General features: G+C 50.8%; 2 protein-coding genes across 4 annotated transcripts in view; one reads left to right on the plus strand and one right to left on the minus strand.

Moving 5' to 3' along the window:
* The window catches only part of RSRC1 (arginine and serine rich coiled-coil 1), a 95,759-nt gene extending 81,340 nt beyond the window's left edge, over positions 1-14,419 (minus strand). The window contains exons 1-4 of one of the 3 annotated variants that reach the window (XM_084212394.1): positions 14,362-14,419; positions 13,892-13,934; positions 13,255-13,395; positions 10,646-10,765 (exon numbers count right to left, since the gene is read on the minus strand). In XM_084212394.1, the coding sequence (XP_084068520.1) occupies positions 10,646-10,765; positions 13,255-13,388 (254 nt within the window). In that variant the 5' untranslated portion in view covers positions 13,389-13,395; positions 13,892-13,934; positions 14,362-14,419. Of the gene's footprint in view, positions 1-10,645; positions 10,766-13,200; positions 13,396-13,891; positions 13,935-14,361 lie in introns of all 3 variants that reach the window. The other 2 variants (XM_084212393.1, XM_084212395.1) reach the window with 2 other exon arrangements.
* A 1,837-nt stretch (positions 14,420-16,256) lies between these two features.
* Positions 16,257-21,494, plus strand: SHOX2 (SHOX homeobox 2; the record flags this gene model as incomplete). Its single annotated transcript, XM_084212683.1, has 5 exons — positions 16,257-16,521; positions 17,553-17,761; positions 20,088-20,145; positions 20,231-20,319; positions 20,400-21,494. The coding sequence occupies 5 exons, from the start codon at positions 16,257-16,259 to the stop codon at positions 20,649-20,651; spliced, it is 873 nt and encodes a 290-aa protein (XP_084068809.1). The 3' UTR covers positions 20,652-21,494.
* Positions 21,495-22,113: the final 619 nt, after the last annotated feature.

Raw genomic sequence — 22,113 nt, forward strand, 5'->3', positions numbered from 1 at the left:
ATGTGATTTCTACATAGCTAGGTTTTGTTAAAAAAAGGGTCTCATGGAACTTTCTCCCAAGCTCTGCTTTTTGTTTAACACACACAAGAAGCTCACAAAAGCCTCAGCTAGCCCAGGAAAGAGTGACAGGTTCCTGACTCTGCAGCAGCTCTTATGGACCACCCTCACCTGCATTTCCAGACCTCAAGGCAAGAATTAAAATGAAAACAGAATTATTTCCATCACTGAGAACATTACCCAAACCAGGCAGCTGAGGAATTCCAAAAATAAATTCCAAAAATAAACCAGTGCCTGTTGTGTCACTCAAAACCTTCCACAATTCTGTCCCCACAGCTCTGACAAGATTCACTCCACCAAGGTGCTGATGAACAGCATCAACACCATCCTGGGGGTGTTGGAGGGGAGGGACTGTATTGAATATTTGCTTACAGAGTAATCAAAATATTACCCTTAGAGAAATCTCACAATTAAACCAGTTTTTAAAAAGTTGAAACAATTCTGCAGTTTTCCTTAAGGATTTGTTTTTATTTTTGCTTACACTGCCACAATTCACTTGCTTTAATCCTTTATCTGTTATTTGAACCAGTATTTGTTATTTGAACCAATATCTCACGAATAAATGACATTTTGGTTGTTTTCTAATTCATAACTCTTTTTAATCAACCTCACACTTTAACCACAATAATTGTTTGGGCTCTGCATTAATATCACATTCCCCAAAGCCCATTTTTTGTGCCCCCATGGCCACTGCTGACCTTTCTTTTCTCAGGCTGCAGTTTGAGCTGCCCCTGTAGCTGACAGTGCCCTGCAGATGGTTGTGATTACACCCAGGACCTTCCCAGGCCTCTCCTGGCAGGATCTCCCGTTCAGCCCCCAGAGCTGGGCAGATAAACCCCCCCAGATGATTCCACGCTCTCCAAACAGGAGAGGCTTTCCAGCCACGACATTCCCAATGGAATTCCCGCTGGCTGCACTGACCCAACACAGACCTGGGATTATTCCTGCTGCTGGGAGATGTCCTGGGACATCAGAGCTGTCAGCAGCTGGGGAATGGATGCCCCAGCCTCCCAAAGAGCAGGGTTTGCCTGCTCCTGGCTCCTCACCCGACGCTCAGCCCAGTTCCTCGGAGATTCCCGAGCTGTCCCGCGGTACAAACTTCCACTGGGAGCAGGAGCTGCTGGTGGTGAAATGCTGGGAGCTGGTTCAGGGAGCAAATGGCTGAGGAAAGGTGCTGCAGCTGCACAGTGGCAGAGAGCTGAAGCTGCTGGAAGGGGCTCTGGAAGAAGGTTTGGATCCCTGGGAAGCTCGTGTGCCGCGAGAAGGGCGGGCGATGAAAGCACACCCGGCCCGACAGAAATCCAAACACAGCCACAGACGCAATTATTTTACTAATTGCTAATGAATACAGTCAAGTGGCTTCAAAAAGCCAAACTTTGCTTGGACTACTTCAGGTTTTGACCTCTGCAGGAGCAAATGCATTTCAAACTGGAGCCCACCAAAACTGATTAACGGCGCCAGCCAAGGCCAGCGCCGAGCAGGAGCTTTTTTCCATCTATCACATGGCCCCAAGGATAGTTAAATGAACCTTAAAATGGCTACAAACAGCTCAATGACTACACAGAGTCCTGCCAATTAGAAATAATTAGGCAGTCATTTTGGTGGTAAGTCTTTTTAAGTGCATACATAATGATGCAATGATGCTTATTAGCGAGCTCATAGGAGCTCTGCTCAAACAGCCTGGAATAATTATGCAACTATCACAAAGCCTTGCACATCTCTGTACTTCACCTTAATGCATTTAAAAATCCACTTCATTACCTCCAGTAATTAATCCTCCATTAATTGCAGGAAAAGCCCAGTTTACCGTGCTTCGTTTCTAATTATCTTATAAATAGTTATGGTTCTAATTAATGTGTTCATTAAGCTGAATATCTTTCTCAAAGCCATGCTCAGAGCAAAGGTTCTGCTTTTGAGAGAAAAAGCCTAACTAGCCATAAGGTGAGGCCATTTTGGTTGTATTTGCTTTTATTTTAGTATATTCAACCTCCTAATTGGCATTTAAAATCTAATTTGGAAGAACTTCAAGAAGACTATATAGGAGAAAAATAGGAAAAGGCTTTGCTTTTTTTTTTTTCACCCATTCTCCAATCAAGAAGCTCAGAGCTTTAACAGGAAAACTTTTAGCATCTCTTTTTGATATAGACTGGGAACAGATTTTCAGTGCTGTGCCACAGATTAATTTAAATTCTATCAAAATTCAGTTTATCCCAGCATGTTTCCATAGAGGAGAACCAAAAACCATGGAAGAAAAATAGACACCTAAGAGCTTATACAGAAATACAAATAATAAACCCATACTGTGGCCTTGCCTTCATTTCTAGGACATAAACCCACGGCACAGAATTACAACCAGAATCTACATCAGTTTTTTGAGCTGAGCATGACCTGACCCTTAAAATTCATTGAGAGGCTGCCTTCCTAAGAGACATGGAGATGATCCAATAAAAGACACAACTGGAGAGTATCTTACAATAACACCCATGGACAAGGAAACTCCCCATTGAAACACATTTCCCAGGATTTTGGGGCTTTGCATGGAAGAATCTTGCAGAAAACTCAAAATAAAATTCTACAAGAGCACAATCAAAATATTTTGGTTATAGTTACAATTATGGTATAGATACTAAATTCCCGTATCTTTCTACATTTCAGTTTTTTAAAATGTACATTATATATCTAATACACCTGTCTTCAGTTACACTATGCAAAAACAAATCCAAGTTTTCCCACCTTTTTATTACCTTCACCACATATTGAATATTCACTATTTTGTTCAGAGAGTTGTTCACACTCTAGTTTAACAGCAAAAGGACAAAAGCTCTGCACATGCCTGCAATGATCCCATTTCTTTTGGGAACCTTTTCTCCCTAGAACGCCCCAGCTTGGGATAATCTGGAGTCACTCAAGTCAGGTGCAGCTTTGCCATGGCTCTGCCAGGGCTGAGGCTTGATGCCACTAAAGCTGCACTAGGAGCAGATGAATTATCAGCTCTACAGCTTGCTCTGGAATTTTTGGGAGCCTCAGTGCTGGAAAGTGGGAAAATGTAAAGCTGAGGAGCTCAGATGCAGGAGGAGAAGCAGCAGCACAAAGGACAGCCAAGGAGGGGCAGGATAGCAGAGTTTTAATCAGGTTAATCATGGACTCTCTCCCAGAGCACACTCTGGGAATGGCACGGCCTGGACCCCACAGGAAAATGGATTTTTATGGGATAAGGTTTGACACAACAGCCCCCAAACCCTGCCTGCAGCAGGGGCTGCCCTGCCCACACACAGCCACGTCCTGCTAGGGAGCAACGTCTGGAGTCCCAGAAACAACTGACAGCAAAGGATTCCAGGGCAGGGATGCTGGTTTACAGACAATCATGGGATGCTCTGGGTTGGGAGGGACCCTAAAGCTCATCCACATCCATGGCAGGGACACCTCCCACTGTCCCAGCTGCTCCCAGCCCCAGTGTCCAGCCTGGCCTTGGGCACTGCAGGGATCCAGGGGCAGCCCCAGCTGCTCTGGGAATCCCATCCCAGCCCCTCCCACCCTCCCAGGGAAGAATTCCTTCCCAAAATCCCATCCAGCCCTGCCCTCTGGCAGTGGGAATTGATTCCCCCTTGCTCTATCCCTCCACACCCAACACAACCTCTCCATAGCACTTCTTTGGCACAAATCCACTTTTTTTTGCCTTCACCATTTTAACCAAATTCTGTTCCTGCCATACATTATCAGAATTAGAAAGAGTGAAAGAAAGGAATAAAGAGTACATTTTTACTACTAAACTCTACTATTTTGTGTTTCACAGTGGGAAAAATCACTCCTAGAAATGAACCCTGGAAAGAGCAACAACTGACAGAGCAAAGAGGGTCTTGGATTACCAGGGCATCCCCAAGACATCTGCTTGTGCAGGGCTGCCTCGAGAAACACGAGCCCTGCAGCAAAGAGAAAACAGATTCCATTTCATGGCCAGAGCTTTGGTAGCAGAGAAAAAAGAGAATTAAAAAAAAAAAAAAAAGTTAAAATATATAGTGGTTTAGAATACAGACACACTGAATTCCTTACTAAGGGGAGTTCCTTTTCCAAACAGAAAGCTGAAGCACTAAAAAACCCCAACAACCTGCAAAGACACTTTTTTCCAAAGGGAGGAATGAGAGGTGCTGGAGCAGTGATGAGCTGTGCTTTAAACACACTGTGTACCCAACACCTGGGCTGCACAAAAACCAACCTTCCCTGAGCTCCAAATGAACAGCACTTTTGCATTCAGAGCTTTTTTAAGGCTCCTGGTTTTGGTTTTATACCAATGAAAAGCATCAAAGCAGCTGTCACTCGCAGCTCTGTGCCTTTATTGATAACTGGAGGGCCCTTGGCGCTGCCCTGTGAAGTTTAATTTCCCAAAGTGGTCAATTAAGGGTGGGCAATGAGCTCAGCAGTGCCTGCTGCTCCAGGATATCCTCACTGCTCCTGCTCCACCTCTGGGCCTTTCCTGGACAGCCACGGACACAAACTGATCATTCCTCTTCAAAAAGTCACTTATTGCAACAAAAGAAAAGATATTTTTAGAGGCTGGTGCTGATACAACGTGGGATGCAACAAGATCCTAAATAAAAACTGCAGGGTTGGATTTATTGGGGGAAAAATAAACGTGAGCTGACATTACCGTCAGCAGGATCACACTCAGTAATGTCAATTCCACTCTCCTGCCCCAAGCTTTTATTTGAAGTTTCATGAAAGAAATACTCAGTATCTTAATTAAATCTATTTGCTAATGGACCAAAGGCTTAAAACCTTCCCAGCAGTAGAAAGAGAAAGGAACATGCAATATTTACACTGATTCCTCACATAATTGCACCTGAGTGGGTTAACTTGAGGAGCAAGGACAGGGGAAAAAAATATCCTAAGATGAAGATCAGTACTTGAAAGGAATAGGAACTCCAGTGGCTACAACCAGGCAAAAAACTTATGCAATCCTAAGAATTAATCACAAGAATAAAATTACAGAAGCATGGAATGGCCTGGAATTTCAAAAGCAATGTTCTAATTAAACAGCACTGCTTGATTTGTGCCAGGACTCCTGCCTGCTTCTCTTTGGAAAACTCCTCTTTGGCATTTCCAAAGGGTTTTCCCAGCTGCAGAGGGCTCAGCTCTGTCCCTGTGTGCCCAGCCCTGGAGAAGGGCCCTGGCTGTCCCTGTCCCATCCCTCTGTCCCAGCCCAGTGCCACCCCTCCCAGTAGACACAGCTGCTGCATGGCCAGCCAGAAACCTTCCCTCTGTCCCAACCTTTCCTTCTCCTGAACAGCCACCATCAGCTGTGCCTGCACTCAGTCCCACAGCCAGACCTCTGCTCTCACCTGGAACATCACCAGCTTTAATCCCACAGCTGCACCACCCTGAAATTCTCACCTCAACACCCCTAAAAAAAAAAATCACTCTTCTAACTCCACACCACCACAGTGGATCTTTACCCACCACTGGAGAATTTCCATTCTTTTTTTTCCACCAATCTTCCTGTTCCTCCATAAACTCTCCAGGCCCATTACAATTTTACTCTTTTTTTATCTGCTGTCCACTCAAAACATCCATCCCGTTTAATTTCCTCTCTCCTAAAAAGCTTCATTTTCCTTTTAGGCCAATGCTGTTTGAGGAAATCCCTCCTGAAGTTTTCATAATGAAGCCCCTGCTCTCTAATCCATGAAAAGCTCTCCACCAGCATGTGCTGAGCAGGACAGACAGACAGAAAATTACTACAAATTATGTCTTGATCCACTAGTTCTTATCAGCTCTGAGGTCTGATAGGCCAGGTTTTAATGTGGAAAGACTCCAGCACTTCAATCCCAGACTAAAATAATTGCATGGAAAAAAGGAGATTAACTGAAGACAGGTACCAGTAACACAAATACAAAAGCATTCAGTGATACCATCTTTAAAAAGTCTTACAAACTGTGCAGTACCAACCCTTCAATAAAATATATAACAGCAATTTTTTTTCAGAAGGGATTAAAAAGGGAAACTCTGAAAGACCCCAAAAAACCATAATCAGTGGGGTTTTACTATCAGTTATTTAATGACTCTTTTCACACTGCACTTGAGGACCCTGGTTTTAAAGAGCACAAATTAACTGATAATGGCAGCTGCTTTTGCATCCCCAAACCCAAACCCATGCCAAAGCCAGCCCTAAGCAGCAGCTCCCCTGCCCTGGCTGCAATAACCTGCAACATGAAATAATTAGACTGGAGGAATGGTAAAGAAATAATATGTAAAACCTGATCCAACACCTCCTTCAGCCACACTGCCAAGGATCAGCTCTCCAGGCAGGATTACTTCCCATATCATCTTTTTTTCCTCTTCAACACGTACAGCTGCACTTGCTGGTTTGGTGTTGATTTTGAAGTGCATTAAAGATATTTTAAGGCAGCAGTTTGCAGTTTAACATAATGGGAAAGGCCAAAGACATTTGGCAGACAATAAAGCAAACTCGCATATTCACAGGCACTTCCAGGATTGGCTGAAATCAGGGAATAAAGGTCACCATTTTTGGTTAATTCTATCTAAAGCTCAGTGAATTAGAAGATTTGTGCAGCAAGTTCTGCTGCAGAGTATTTTCTACGTGATTAACTGGCAGAACAATCGCAGCGCAAACTCTGCCGGTATTCCCAGGGCTCCATCCAGCCCAGAATCCTGCAGGAGCCACAGCAGCAGAATATTCTAATAAGAACTCCCCTAATCTTCACCCAGCAATAATTTCAAGATGATATTATTATTCTCATTTCCTTGAATAATATCCATACTCCAGGGCCATTTTCCTTCTCATATTCAATATCGGGCATGCTCCTATCAAGATTCCTTTCCTCATATCCTGTCACGGTATCAATCACTGCCTGCTGTCCACTCAATCCACTTTTGATTTATCAGCCCCGTCTTCCTGGACTCCATAACTCGACCCAAACCATTTTAGCAAGACAGTGACAAATAACACCCAGGATCACATCAACCTGTTCCACTTAGTAAACTAAGGAACAGGAACTGTGACATCCCTCCATAAGTATTCCCTGCTATTCCCCAGCCTGATGTATATTAATGAGGAGCTGCTATTTGAAATGCTCCTTCCACATCAGCATCTAATATGATCAAATTAGGAAATGGGATGATTTATTAAATTTCTTGGAGCTGAAATATTCCTTCCCAGCTCTGGATGCCTGGCTGCAGAGAGGGAGCTGTTGCTTCCAATTTTTCCACAGGAGGATGTGCCTGCGCTTCGCAGACGAATTATTGGCTTTAAAAAGATTGTGAGGAGGCGAAATGTTATTAAGCAAATGCTCAGTAAAACAAACTAAATCGGTTTTAAAATTCCTAATTTAATGTAAATCTTGGTTGTTTCTGCTGAAATTCAGTTTGTGATCTTATTAAGTCGTATTTGCATTGTACTCCCTCACTGTAGGACAGCTTGGAATTTATAGCATTACTGGGAAGCTCCACTTTTTTAACTTTAAAAATGCATCTAAAATAGAATAATTATAATATGCACAAGTTTTCTTATCTTCTCAAATAAAACACAACCACTACTGGGAAGCTCCACTTTTTTCACCCTAAAAACCACATCTAAAATAAGAAAACTTGTGTGTGTTGGCTGTTTTATCTTCTCAAATAAAACAGCTATCATTAGGAAGCTCCCCTTTTCAAGCCCTAAAAATGTATCTAAAATAGGATAATTATAATATGCACAAGTTTTCTTGTCTTCTCAAAAAAAGTACAAACGACACAGGGAAGTCCCACTTTTTTCACCCTAAAAATGCATCTAAAATAAAATAACCACAATATGCACAAGTTGTCTTTTCCAATAAAGTACAAGAAATCAGTTTAGGTTGCAAACAATACCTATTTAAAATATCTTACACATACAATTATAAGAATCCAACTTTTCAAAGTAAAACTTAATCTATCTCAATGTTTTGCACTGCTGGAGATCTGTAAATCACCTGCTCAAATAAAACACCTGTGTTGGAGAACTTATTAAAAAATGCATTACTTTTAACACCACCTTCACTACCTTGAAAAACAAATTAAAAGAGGATTGTGGGGAGAAAAGATGTCACAGGATACAGAATCTGTGCCACCTGCATGATTTACACCAAGAACAATTCCAGGCATTTAAAGAGACCGCGTACCAGACCTTAACTTCCAACAGGAAGGGAATTTTCTAAAGGCAGACTCCTAATAAATAAAGTAACATAAAATTTACAAATGGCATTTTCTGGGCTCCTGAAGGGGATAATCCTCTGAGGGGGCAGCAGGAGGGTACAAACCCAGGGTGATCTCTCCTTTCCAGGTGGAGAGCAGCTTTTCCTGCCTCCCTGGCAATGCAGAAGCTGGAGATCCCCAGGAATATTCCATTTGGATAACCCATTCCTCACCACAGGAACACAGGGTCTGCCTGAGCTCCTCTGGATCCTTTTATTAACTATTTATAAGTGGTTCCTTCAGTGGTTCCTGAAAAGCCATAGGAAAATAAGCTGTGCCACCCTGAACAAATAAAAATTCGGAATCACAGCTGGAATTCATGAGAATTCCACGCCAGCACTATAAACACACATTTTCCAGGATAAACACTGCCACACCTGCCCCAGGTGGGGCAGAGATGGGGAACCCTCAATCCTCAACCACCTTTTCCCATCATTTTTATTTTTAGGTTTATTTTTTCTATACCTCCCTCACATTCCCTCTCTCCCCCACAATCTCTTTTCCAGCCTGAGAAATCCTAAACTCCCTGGAAAGCTGGTGAGCCCTTGGGTTGAGTGACTTTGAGGCAGAAAAGGGATTATTTGGCATCACTGAAAGAGCTCAGCACTGACAAGCAGGGCAAGCACAGGCCTGGAGTAGCAGCTTTGTGCTAAACCAAGATTTAACTCTCCAAAATCAGATTAATGCAGAGCTGCTCACTGCCACACTACAGCAGACTCAGAAAAAAATTACAATAAAGGATGGGATGGGTCCTGCTGGGTTTAACTTGAAGCTTTTGGACTCTTGTGGGATCGTCTGGGATGTTATTTAGCAATATTCTCCCTCTGTGGGGGTGCACAGGACCAGCATTTAAAGGGATGTGCAGCCCTACCCCTCTAGTGCTGCACACTCTATATGTGAAATGTTTGATACATCAAATATTTAATACATAAAATACTTGATACCTAAAATATCTGATACATCAGCTATTCAATACACAGTTTTTTCTAGCAGCAGCCAGGTTTTGCAAGTTTTTACGTGCCTAATTTCCATATACTGTAACCATGATTAAAATCAAATCCCTTGGAAAAGATGACCACTAAACCACAGCTAGTGAGATCTGCAATTTATATTTATTATCTATTATTGTATGATCATTAAACCATAGCTAATGAGGTCTGTAACTTATTATATATATTTTTTTTTACAATAAAAACCATTTTAAATCAGTTTATCACACTTTGTAACACTGAGTATGTGAAAAGCCTTCACTTTCACCTCATCTGACATTTCTGTGGGTTCAAACTGATTTTCTTAGCCAAAAAAAAAAGTGGATATCCACAGGAATCCTGCACAGCTCCAATGGGGAAGATACTCCAGGAGAGGTCAGGCAGTTTAATTTCTAAATTTATTTCTAACTCTAAATAATCAAATTTCTACTACAAAGGCACTGCAGCAATAAAAGGTTCAAGGAACTCTTCCAGTGAACAGCTGGGAATAAGTCATGGCACAGCACAAAGAAGAGAAAGGGGAATATTCACATCTTTCAACAACAATTTTTCAACATTTAGAGGCAACAGCTCTCCTGGTTTGGACATGAAAACCAAAGGTTTAACAAATTCTTAGTGCAGGCACACAGAATCACCCGGCTGAAGATTTTGAATATGGACCCAAACAGCTTTGATCTGTCTGATCCACTCAGTAAATTATTTAAAATCAATAGAAAATGCTAATGGGAAACCTGGTATCCAGGATAAACATCAGTTAAACCTCTTAATTGAAAAATACACACAAACACAACCTGAGCATCTTTTAATTAAAAAAGAAAAGCAGATTTTTACAATAGCTTTTGCAACTTCTGGTTAAGATTTAAATATTTAAATTGCAAAATATTTGTTTGTCACAAACCAATGCATGCAAACTTTCACTGCAGACATCCTTAAATATTAATAAAAGATTGCATAACTAAAGACTCATCCTTTTCCAAGAGGAACACAGGTGAGAAAATCAGTTTATTCTAACTTCAGGGAGCCTGTGCTATATGTGGGAATTATGGAAAGCAGGAACCAAAGGAAAAAAAGACCATGAGACATTGCCAAATAAATTTATGACACCAAAAGACCCTATTTTTTTTTTTTTTTGCTTGAATCAAACTCAACATAAATATCTTGCCTTCAAAACTGTTTCACCAGGGTAACTGAAAGATTTAGTGTGTGGCAAGCACTCCAGAGACCCCAAAGGAGGAATCCCAGGGATCTGTGGTGTGAACCATCACCTGCAGCCACGATTCCCATTTCTCCCAAGCCCAGGAATTCTGGCAGGATTTGCCAGGAATGTTTTTCCAGTAAAATACCACTGTTGTTTTTTTCCTAGTGGAGACTCTTACCTCCTGGTTCTGCTCTTTGACCTGGACCTTTGGGACCTGTAGGATTTGCCTCTGCCCCGGGAGCGGCTGCGCTTCCTCCTGGAGCCGTAGGAAGAGCTGCTGCTGGACCTGTGTCTGCGCCTGCAACAGAGCAGGGGTGAGCCTGGCCTGCTAAAACACCCCAAAAACAGGGACAGACCCCAGGGGGTTCTCAGAAAACACAGCTGGGGTGAGCCTGGCCCTGCCACACACCCCAAAAACAGGGACAGACCCCAGGGGTTCTCAGAAAACACAGCTGGGGTGAGCCTGGCCCTGCCAAACACCCCAAAAACAGGGACAGACCCCAGGGGGTTCTCAGAAAACACAGCTGGGGTGAGCCTGGCACTGCCAAACACCCCAAAAACAGGGACAGACCCCAAGGGGTTCTCAGAGAACAGCCAGGGGTGAGCCTGGCACTGCAAAATACCCCAAAAACAGGGACAGACCCCAAGGGGTTCCCAGAGAACATAGCCAGGGGTGAGGCTGGCCCTGCCAAACACCCCAAAAACAGGGACAGACCCCAGGGGGTTCTCAGAAAACACAGCTGCGGTGAGCCTGGCACTGCAAAACCACCCCAAATACAGGGACAGACCCTAAGGATTCCTCAGAAAACACAGCTGGGGTGAGGCTGGCACTGCTCCCCAAACAATTTCTGAGCAAACACAGCCAGGAGTGAGCCTGGCCCTGCCAAACACCCCAAAACCAGCTAAAAAAACCCCAAGGATTCCTGAGGAAACATGTACTGACCTGGGGGGTTCACAGGGTGCTCCAGAAGCCTCAGATCCCACTATTCCCCCATAGCAAGTAACTCATATAGGGACTGCTGCCCTAAAGAGCTGATCCTCCAAAATCCACAAACCAGACAAAAAATGAAGCTGGGCTGGGGTCTTTAACTACTATTAGTAGGAATCAGTTAATCAGTGTTAATTTATTTCATTTGAGTTCATTTAAGGGCAGTTCCCTCCTTAGTCCAATCAGGAATCAAAAGGGTCTCTTCCTTCTGCCCTCCCTCCACTTTTGTCTATTCAAAGAATAAATTCTTCCACACCAAAGAAAAAGGTGAAAGAAATGATATTAACCTCAAAATCCAAATATTAACACTTCCTCCCCATCTCCCTAATAGTTAACTAATTAACAATTACAATCCTCTCTGGTTTTTACCTTTACATGCGGTTAATATAAAAATATTATATTATATTATATTATATTATATTATATTATATTATATTATATTATATTATATTATATTATATTATATTATATTATATTATATTATATTATATTATATTATATTATATTATATTATATTATATTATATTATATTATATTTTTCAAACTGTATATATACAATATAAACAAGAATGGAATTCAGGATGTGCTCAGAGATGGTCCAGCATGAGGGAAAGGGGCAGCAGGAGCTGGGATGCTGGACAGGATACAGAGGTTAATCCTAAAGAACAGGGCTCCTAGAAAGGGAAGGTGATGTTCCTGCTGGATGAGGGACAGGAATGCCAGAAACTGCAGCCTTTGATTGCTGGGGGTCAGGGATAAACCCAGCATGGAGCAGGGCCTGAACTGCAGGGATAGATGCCCTACCCCAGGGGCAAAGGCAGGACCCCAAAAGCAGAGCCCTGGGTCATTCCTGGATGCAGCTGGGATGCCCTGGAGCTGTGCTGGAATCCCACGGGATTCCTGCCCTGGCCCTGGGGAGGATGGGGATCCCAGCAGGAGCAGGAGAAAGGGCAGGGAAGGAACCCCTGAGGTGCCTCTCAGCACACCCTGCAGCCACTCCACAAAGGTCTGGCAGGAGCATTTCCTCCTGGATTCCCAGGGCAGCTGGACACCAGGAATGTTCTCCAGCTCCACTTCCCAGCAAATTCACCAGCACAAGCCAGACTGAGACAGCCAGGATGGAGCACGGGGCTGCTGCAGGGCTGGAGCCCCTCTGGAGCCAGGCTGGCAGAACTGGGGGTGCTCACCTGGAGAGGAGAAGGATCCAGGGAGAGCTCAGAGCCCCTGGCAGGGCATGAAGGGGCTCCAGGAGAGCTGGAGAGGGACTGGGGACAAGGGATGGAGGGACAGGACACAGGGAATGGCTCCCACTGCTGAGGGCAGGGATGGATGGGAGATTGGGAACTGGGAATTCCTGGCTGGGCTGGAATTCCCAGAGCAGCTGGGGCTGCCCCTGGATCCCTGGCAGTGCCCAAGGCCAGGCTGGAACACCCTGGGGCAGCGGGAGGTGTCCCTGCTGGCAGAAGAAAGGTACAGTTATTTACCTCCTGGGGTTTCCCTGGTTTAAAGCAGAATTTCCCTTTGGACACCCACATTCCCTGCTCTATTCTCCTGGGGAGAAGGAGGTGTGGGTATTCCTGGTCATGGTGGTGAGTTTGGGGTTTTATTTTGACAAAGAGAAAACAGTTTCACACCTCTTAAGGTTCAGAACAATCTGTACCGTAAAATCCCAACCCGTGGGATCCAAACCCTTCCAGCTTCCTGCTGCAACATGAAAGAGTTTCTAAAAACTCCTACAAATGCACCTTTTCTCATAGGAATGGGACCAGGACGGGAGATCCCGAGAGCGCGACCTGGACCTGGATTTCCTGCCCGACTTTTTGCGGCTGTAGGCGCGGCTGTCCGAGGAGCTGCTGGAGGAGGAGCGCCGGCGGTGCTTCTTCTTCCTCCTGCTCCTGCCCTCCTCCTCCGTGTCCGAGGAGCGCCGGCCCATCTCCGACCTGCACAGAACGCAGACAAACCCAGCTGCGACAGGCCTGCTGCCTGCCCTGGCTTGGTTTGTATTTGCAATATTAAAAAAAAAAAAAAATCAAAATACGCTGTTCCCTCTGCTCCTGTTCCTGGAGCACAGCCCGACCCCCGGCTGTCCCCTCCTGGCAGGAGCTGTGCAGAGCCACAGGGTCCCCCCGATGCCCCTTTTCTCCAGGCTGAGCCCCTTCCCAGCTCCCTGAGCCGCTCCTGGGCTCCAGCCCCTTCCCAGCTGCCCGAGCCGCTCCTGGGCTCCAGCCCCTTCCCAGCTCCTTCAGCCTCTCTTGGGCTCCAGCCCCTTCCCAGGTCCCTGAGCCGCTCCTGGGCTCCAGCCCCTTCCCAGCTCCCTGAGCCGCTCCTGGGCTCCAGCCCCTTCCCAGCTCGGCTCCTTCTCTGCTCCTGCTCTCCCAGCACAGGCGGCTCCAACTCGCTCAGTCCCTCCATCCACGCTGCCGCCCATCCTCGCACCTCCGGTCACCGGAGCAGCGCCGCCTGATCCACCGGGGAGCGCCTGGAGCGGAGAAAGGCGAATTCAGCGTTAAGGACACGGAGAGCGCTCCGAGCGCTGCCGGGAGCCGCGGGGCTCCAGCGAACAGCGCGTCCCGGAGAGCGGCCCGTCCTGGCACGGCATCCGCGCCGGGGCAGCGCGGCCAGGCCCGGGAGCGCCGCCATCCCCCCGGAGCCGCCCCCCGCCACCACCAGCACCTCCGGGGGCTCCTTCCCCGGGGCCAAGCGCGGCGCACCCCGGCCATCCCCAGCGCGGCCGGGATCCCCGCGCGGGCTCCGCCGGGGCCGTGCCCCGCACCGCCCGCACCGGAGGCCGCTGCGCACACCCGGCCCTGCAGCGGCCGCCGATCGCCCTGCCATGCCCTCGGGGGCCGGCGCGGCTGTATCCCGTGCCCCCGCGTCCCCCCGTTTCCCGCCCGTGTCCCCCGTACCTGGCGGAGCCGCCGCGGCCCCGGTTCGAGCCCAGCGCCTTCCGGGGCGGCGGGCAGGCAGCGCCAATCCACCGCCGAGCGCGGCCAGGCGGCCATCGCGAGCGCCGAGCCATCGATGCGGCGCTCCGGCGAGCGCCCGCGCGGGACGGGCGGGGGTCGGGCCGGGGTCGGGCTCGGGTCCCGCTGCCCACCGGGGTCCAGAGCCCACGGAGCACTGTCTGTAGCGTGCCCGACACGGTGGCCAACGCGGCGACCCAGGGGCGCACGGCGTGACACGCCGCGGGTGTCGCGCAGGAGGGGAGCGTGGGTGGTCCCTGGGTCGGGGTCTCGCTGCCCACGGGGGGTGCAGAGCCCACGGAGCTCCGTCCGCACCGCACCCAACACGGCGAACAACGCGGCGACCCACGTCCCGCCCGCCCCGTGTCCCGCCGCGGATGACAGCGGCACGGAGCGGTTTTCGTTCCGTCCCGGAGAGTTAAGGGAGGCTCGGGGGTTTATGACACCGAGAGCCGCCCCGCGGGCGGAGGGCAGCGCTCCACGCGCGGCGTGGGCACCGCGACCGTGCCCGCGGGACGGAGCGCGCCGGGCGCGGGTGGGCACGGACCGAGCCGGGACCCACCGGGCCGAGCAGAGCGTCCGCCGGGCACTGACCAGAAATGCGAGAGAACGATCTAATCTCTCCGCTTAATTCGATTTTCCTACCGAGTTTGGTTCGTTTAACGCGAGCTCCCGAGCGCGCGCTCCCCCGCCACGGGAACGGCGGAACGCGCGTGGGGATAAACGAAATGTCAGGGCGGACGGGCCGGCGAGCGGCACCCGGCCGGTCGGCGGCCGCGGCGGGACCGTCACATCGAATTCCCCGGTGCCCGGTGCCCCGGGGATCGAAAACACCCGCGGGAGCGGCTCCCGGGCGGCGCGACCCGCGCGTCCCCCGGCGCGGGGCCACCGGGACTCGCTGCCTGTCGCGACACGGTCGCGTGTGAACGACTCGGAATAAACCCCGATGCCACCCCCGGTACCGAACCTGGCCCGGTAAATGAACGCTCCGTTATGTGCAGTCATCACCCCAAAGGTCAATGAAAAATCGATACGCAGGCAATGAAAAATCGATACGCAGGCAAGAGTTAAACAATTCTGAATAATTTATTAGAATGTAGCGAAGGTGGGAAAGAGGCGAGCTCCGTCGGCAGAAGCGCTCCGCGGTGGGATTTAAAAAAACAAAGAGAAACCAATATCGGCGATATCGGCGCGTTCGGCTCTAATCTGGCGCCTCGCTGCGCGCCCGCTCCTTCCGTGGCCGCGTCCCCCGCTGTCATTTGTCCCCTCGGTTTCTCGGGGCCTTCGGGCGCCCACGGAGGAACTTTTGCGGCTCCCGCGGGGCCGGGGCCGCTCCGGTTGGCCGTGCCCGGGGCCGCGGGGCTGACCCGACCCGCGCGGGGCGGTGCGCGGAGCCTGCGCGTCCCCGCCGCCCCCCCGCGCGTCCCGGTGGCCACTCCCCCGCCGCCCCGGCCCCTCTCCGCGCCGCGCTCGCCCGGGACCTCGCGCACGGTCCCGCGCCTAATTAAATTAATTAGGGCGCAGCGCGCGGCGGGCGGGCGGTGCCGTGGCCGCAGTGCCCCGCGGCGGGCGGGCGACCGGCGAGGACGGGAGGAAGGAAGGGAGGAAGGAAGGGGTCCATTCAGAGCTCCGAGGGGAGGTAATTCGCCGGGAACAAGGGGCCGGCTTTGCAAAGTATAAATAGTGCCACTTCAATCGCGGCGTCGCTATCAGACCCCGGGAGCCCTGCACGTCGGGCGGCACGGCCCGGCCCGGCTCGGCACGGCCCGGGGCGCCGCCGCCGCCTCCCCGCCCCGTGGATGCCCGCCCGGGGAGCCGGGGCAGCGCGCCCCTGAGCCATGGAGGAGCTGACGGCGTTCGTCTCCAAGTCGTTTGATCCCAAAGCCAAGGAGAAGAAGGAGCTCATCACCTACCGCGAGGTGCTGGAGAGCGGGCCCCTGCGCGGCGGCGGCGGCCCGCGGGAGCCCGGAGGGGCGGCGGCGGAGCCGGGCCGGGAGGACACGGGCAGCCCCGCGGCGCGGCCGGCCGGGCGCTCCCCGCCGCGGGAGCCCGACGCCGCCGCCGAGAGAGCGGCCGAGGCGGCCACCCCCAAGCTCAGCGACGGTAACGGCGGCACGGCGGGCTCCCCCTTCTCCCGTTCCCTTTCCCCTTCCTCCCCTTCCCCCGTCGGGGTCGGTACGCGCGGAGCGGCCCGCGGTCGCGGGCGGCCGGGGGCCGGCGGGGAGGCTGCGCCCGGCGGTGATGGGCGGCTGCCCGGGCTCTCCCAGCCGCGGGAGATCGGCGGCCGGCCTCGAAGTTTTTAGATTAAAATATTTAAACCCGGATTTAACTTGCTCCGAACGCGATCTCGTTCCCGTTCGGCATCCCACGGGAAGCCGCGCCGCCAACGAAAGCCCGGCCCCGCGGGCCCGTTCGTTCCCCCGCGGCTCCGCGGACTCGCGTGGGGCCGGGCCGCGCTGCCCACGCTCAGCCCCGCGGCTTCCGGCAGATCCGCCCGCGGGTGTTCCGCGCGGTACCGCGGGGCCGGCACCGGGGCCGTCCGCCGCTCTCGGGCGCTGCGGGAAGCGGCCGGGCCCGTGCCCGTGGCTGCGGGGACCCGCGGGTCGCTGCCGCCCTTTTGTTCGGACCGGCGGAGCGCCCGGAGCATCCCCGATCGGATGCCCGCAAAGAGGCGATCGGTGCGGCGGGGAGCCGCAGCGGGACCGGGCCGTGCCGGCCGGGCGGCCCCGGGGGGTCGAGGCGCGGGCCCGGCGCTCCGGCCCGGGGCGCGTCTCCGGCCGGGAATTGACCGAGGAGAAGCGCGGGGCGCGGAGGGGCCGCGGTGGCCGGCGGAGGCTCGGGGGACCTGTTGCTGCGCATCCCCCGGGGGCGCGGCGGGGCCGGAGGGGAGGGCTCGGTGCGGACCCCGTTCCCCCCGGCAGCGGTTACCGGAGCCAGCGGCGGAGCCCGGAACGGCAGCGGCCGAGGCGGCCTAGCGCGGCCCGGGCGCACAGGCCCCGCTCCCGGCTGCCCCGGCCCCGGGGGGCTCCCGCCCGCATCCCCGCGGCCGCCGACAGCGGCGGGAGCGGGGCCAGCCCGGTGCCCCCGGCCCCGCCGCGCCGGCCCCGCCGCTCTGACTGCTGTGTCGTGCCCAGTGTCCCCAGAGCTGAAGGAGCGCAAGGAGGATGCGAAAGCGATGGAAGACGAAGGGCAGACGAAAATCAAGCAGAGGAGGAGCCGGACGAATTTCACCCTGGAGCAGCTGAACGAGCTGGAAAGGCTTTTCGACGAGACCCACTACCCGGACGCGTTCATGCGGGAGGAGCTGAGCCAGCGCCTGGGGCTCTCCGAGGCCAGGGTGCAGGTAGCCGGGGCTGCGTGGGTGCGTGTGCTCGGGGGAAGGGTCAGCTCGGGAAGAGCCGGGGAGATGATGGGGACGAGCCCCATCCTTCTGTCAGGGAGAGGAGGCAGCTCCGCGGCTCCCCGGCTCCCAACTTCCTCCGGCAAATCTGCCAGCGGCCTCGCAGGGCTTTTTGCCTGCCCGGGATTTGTGTCCCCGTCCCTCGGTTCTGCCGCGGTTTATCCCAGCTCCGCCGTTGTTCCATCCCTGCCTCGGCAGCCGCTCCCGGGGCTGGCAGGGGCTGCGCTGCCGCTGCCGCTGCCCCGCTCATCCATGGACACCGATTCCCGTCATGGATGTCGCGACCATAAACTGAATTAGACACTTCCAAGTGAAACAATGATAGATGCATTTTCAGCCCGTTTCGCCTCGTAGCTCCTAATTGTTGAAACGGCACGAAAATTAAGCGAGGGGCTTTGTTGGGGTTTATGGAATACAGAAAGTCTGGGATTAACCCGAGATATTTTGAGCTCTCTGTCCTCCCGGGAAGCCGCGGCATCTCTGGGTTCAACCTGCGCTTTGCACCCTCGCAAAGTTTTTTCCAAACGGGTCCCTGGGCTGCTCTCTGCGAGTTTTGTCGGGATGAGCTGAGGAGCGGGGAGGAAGGGGATCCCTCAAATGAGAACAAATGTAGCTGCTCCGGTGTATTTCCGTTCTGAAAATAAAAGAAGAGAAAATGATGGTCATTATTTGCTGGAACACATGGAGAAGTTTTAGGCCCCGAACATCTGCAGCTGGTGGAAAGTATCGCTGTAACAGATACTCCCCCTCAATCTTTGTGCTCGCAGGCACCATCTGCACCCAAGTATGCGCTCAGTCCTTGGGGGGTTTCCCTGCATCGTGTAAGGTTGTGAGGACAGAGGCAGAGCCGGCACGGGGAACCGAAAAACTCAAAACCAGCAGCTTTTGTCAGAGCCTGAACCACAAAAAAAAAAAAATTTAAATAAAAAAATAAAAGTCTTCATTTCCCCTCTTTTCTCCCCTTCCTTTTTTTTTTTTTTTTTTTTTTTGGTTGCTTTTTTTTTTCTCCCCTGGCTGCTCGGTTGGTTTTTGGTTGGTTGGTTTTTAATTGTGCTTGTTCTTGGTTTTTAAATTTATTTTTTATTTCTGTTCACCAAACCCTAACAAAACCAAGGCAAAAAGTTGTTGGCTGTGGAAAATGGAGCAGGGAGGTGCTCGACAAAGGAGGCGGCGGCGGCGCATAATCCGCGCTCCCATGATGCCAAATCGCAGGGTGCATAATAACTTTTGGAGATTTACATAGATTAAACCCATTCCCTAGAAATCCTCCCGGAAAAAAACCGCTTTTCAATAATATTTTGCCTCGTATCTGCTCTAATTTGTAAATTATGGAAGGTGCGTTTGTTTCCACGGGAGGCTGAGGGCGAACGTGGCTCTTGGGCAGATTTTCCCTGGCTGGAGAAAATGACAGGGCGGGAGGAATTCCCGTTTATATTTGTCTCTTAAAGTAAGACCTCAAAAAATGCAATTTTTATCTTTTTTTTTTCTTTTTTTCTGGCCGCGGGGAAAGGATTCCTTGGCCGATGTGGCTGCTGGGATGCGCTGCAGAGCTCTGGGTTAAAACGGGCATGTTTTAAGACCGGCTCTCCGCCTTTCCCTCCCTCCTTTCCCAAAGCCAGCAGAACTTCAGGCTGGGAATTTATTTTAACGATTCAATTTCCAATATTAAAAGTACGTTCTCGTCTAACGGGGCAAGCAAATTAGATTATTATGATAATGAGATAATTATTCCGCTTCTGTGCTACACTCCAGTGAACAGAGAAATTCGAAACTTCTTTGTAGCGAAGCTTTTAGGACCGTGATTCTCCTCCACCCCCCACAAAAAAGAAGATAAAAAGTCACAAAACCCTGTTGTTGTTGAGTTTTTCTGTAAGATAGAGCTAATTAATTTATTTATTAATGAGCACGAGCTTCTCAGGCCATTACCGCCCGTCAGTAGTGGATATCAAGGGCGATTTCAGCCGTTTGGGAGTCTGGCGCGGAAAGAGGATCCCGGGGCTCGGGAAATCATTTCCCTGGGGCGGGCACGCTGCGCTTGGCCGTTTTCGGGGGGTTTGGGCTCTTTCCCTTCTGCCTTTCGGAGCTGGGGAGCGGGGGCTGCCCGGGCGGGGGGAGCGCAGCGCGCCCGCGCCTCTTTGTCTGCGGGCTTTGGGGCGTTTTTAATCATTTTTAATCATTTTTATCGTTGTTATCGTTGTCGCTGTCGTTATTCTGGGGCTCCCGGCGGCAGGCGCGGTCGTGACGCCGTGTCCCGCTCCGCTCCCCGCAGGTTTGGTTCCAGAACCGCCGGGCCAAGTGCCGCAAGCAGGAGAACCAGCTGCACAAAGGTAGCGGGCCGGGGGCGCGCCGCGGGCACGCGCGGGGGGCTGGGGCCGCGGCCCCCGGCGCTGACCGCCCCGCTCCCCCGGCCAGGGGTGCTGATCGGCGCCGCCACGCAGTTCGAGGCCTGCCGGGTGGCTCCCTACGTGAACGTGGGCGCGCTGAGGATGCCCTTCCAGCAGGCAAGTGCGCTCGGGAGGGTGGCGCGGTGAGGACGCGGCCCCGGGGGTGACACGGGGCCGTCCCCCGCTTGTCCCCGCAGGTGCAGGCGCAGCTGCAGCTGGACAGCGCCGTGGCCCACGCTCACCATCACCTGCACCCGCACCTGGCCCACGCCCCCTACATGATGTTCCCCGCGCCCCCCTTCGGGCTCCCGCTGGCCACCCTGGCCGAGTCCGCCTCCGCCGCCTCCGTGGTGGCCGCCGCCGCCGCCGCCAAGACCACCAGCAAGAATTCCAGCATCGCCGACCTCCGCCTGAAGGCCAAGAAACACGCCGCCGCCCTGGGGCTGTGACCGCGCTGCTGCTGCTGCTTTATTATTATTATTTTTTTTTTCCGAAAAAAAAAAAAAAAGGGGGGGAAAAAAAGGGAAAAAAGAGTTAAAAAAAAAAAAAGGAAAAAGGAAAGAAACGAGGGAGAGGAGAAACGGACGGGAGATATATACTTATTTAAGGAATTAGAGGACGCGCAGCTGGGAAGTTCACAGGTTTTGAAACTGACCTTTTTCTGCGAAGTTCACTTTAATACAAGAAATTTGATAAGAGAGGCGGGCCTCCTTTCACGTTGCATCAGGTACTTGAGTTTAACAACCACGTCTGGAATAGCGACAAAAAAAAAAAAAAAAGAAAAAAAAGGAAAAAAAAAAAAGAAAGAAAGACTACGACGAACAGAAAAAATAAGGGAAAAAAAAAAAAAGACAATGATTTCTCTGCGAATTTCTAATGGGAAACTGTCCGGGATACTTCCTCCAGCAGCATTCCGGGTTGCATGTATTTGTATTTCATTGATGGAGTCCTTTGATTCACTTGCACTTCACCCTCATCTTTAGTAGAAAAAAAAACCGAGACAACCACAAAAGCAAACAAACAAACGTGGCTGGGTTCTTTCTCCTTTAATCTTGGAGGGAAGCAGGCAGAGAGAGGCAGATCAAGCACTACCTTTTCCACTCTCAAATCTTTGTTGGTCGTTTGCTGTCCCACCTCTGAAATAAAAGGGAGCGGAAAGCGCCAGGAGAGCGGAGTTTGCCTCCCTTTGCCGGGTCTCTCCTGTCCCGAGGGCAAAAGTAAATGAAAAAAAAACAAAAAAAAGGAAAAGGGAAAAAAAAAAAGATAGTATTTAATTCCCAACCACCACTTGACACCACGGCAAATTCCAATAAGAGGTACTGGGTACATGTAAAATATGTTGATACACACGAACAAAGTTTATTTTGGCTATAACTTGTGAATTGATAGTTGACTGTCAAACATTTACATTTTATCTCATAAAGGTGTATCTATTCACGTAACCTTGTGATTTTTTTGGTTATTATTATTATTTGAGAGACGTATAGCTATTTAACCTGGGGTACCCTGCAGTCAGTGATTGTTATCCCAGATTTTGCCATCTGACCCTCATGCTTATTGCCAAGACAGAGGGAAAGCTCTTCTACGCGAACTTTGGTATGGACGGGCTTTGTATCTATTTGTTCTCCATGAAAACAAAATTATTTATATTGACCATATTTTTTCTAGTGTATTTTAAGTTATTTAAAAAAGAAAAAAAGAGGAAAAAAAAAAAAAGAAAGCAAGATGCTGTTATCTCATTGCATTTGTTGTCAGTACAATATATTTTGTTTCACTCAGGTTTGCTTCACCTTTTTTAATCCATTCTCGACGTCACGAATTTCAATAAGTGCCAAGTAATGAATTTAAGACACTTTGCCTATTGACTGACGGGGGGACGGCTCGGGGGCCGGTGCCAGCTCCCTGCCGGGA

This window comes from Fringilla coelebs, assembly GCF_963513975.1.
Source record: "Fringilla coelebs genome assembly, chromosome: 10".
Classification (NCBI taxonomy): domain Eukaryota; kingdom Metazoa; phylum Chordata; class Aves; order Passeriformes; family Fringillidae; genus Fringilla; species Fringilla coelebs.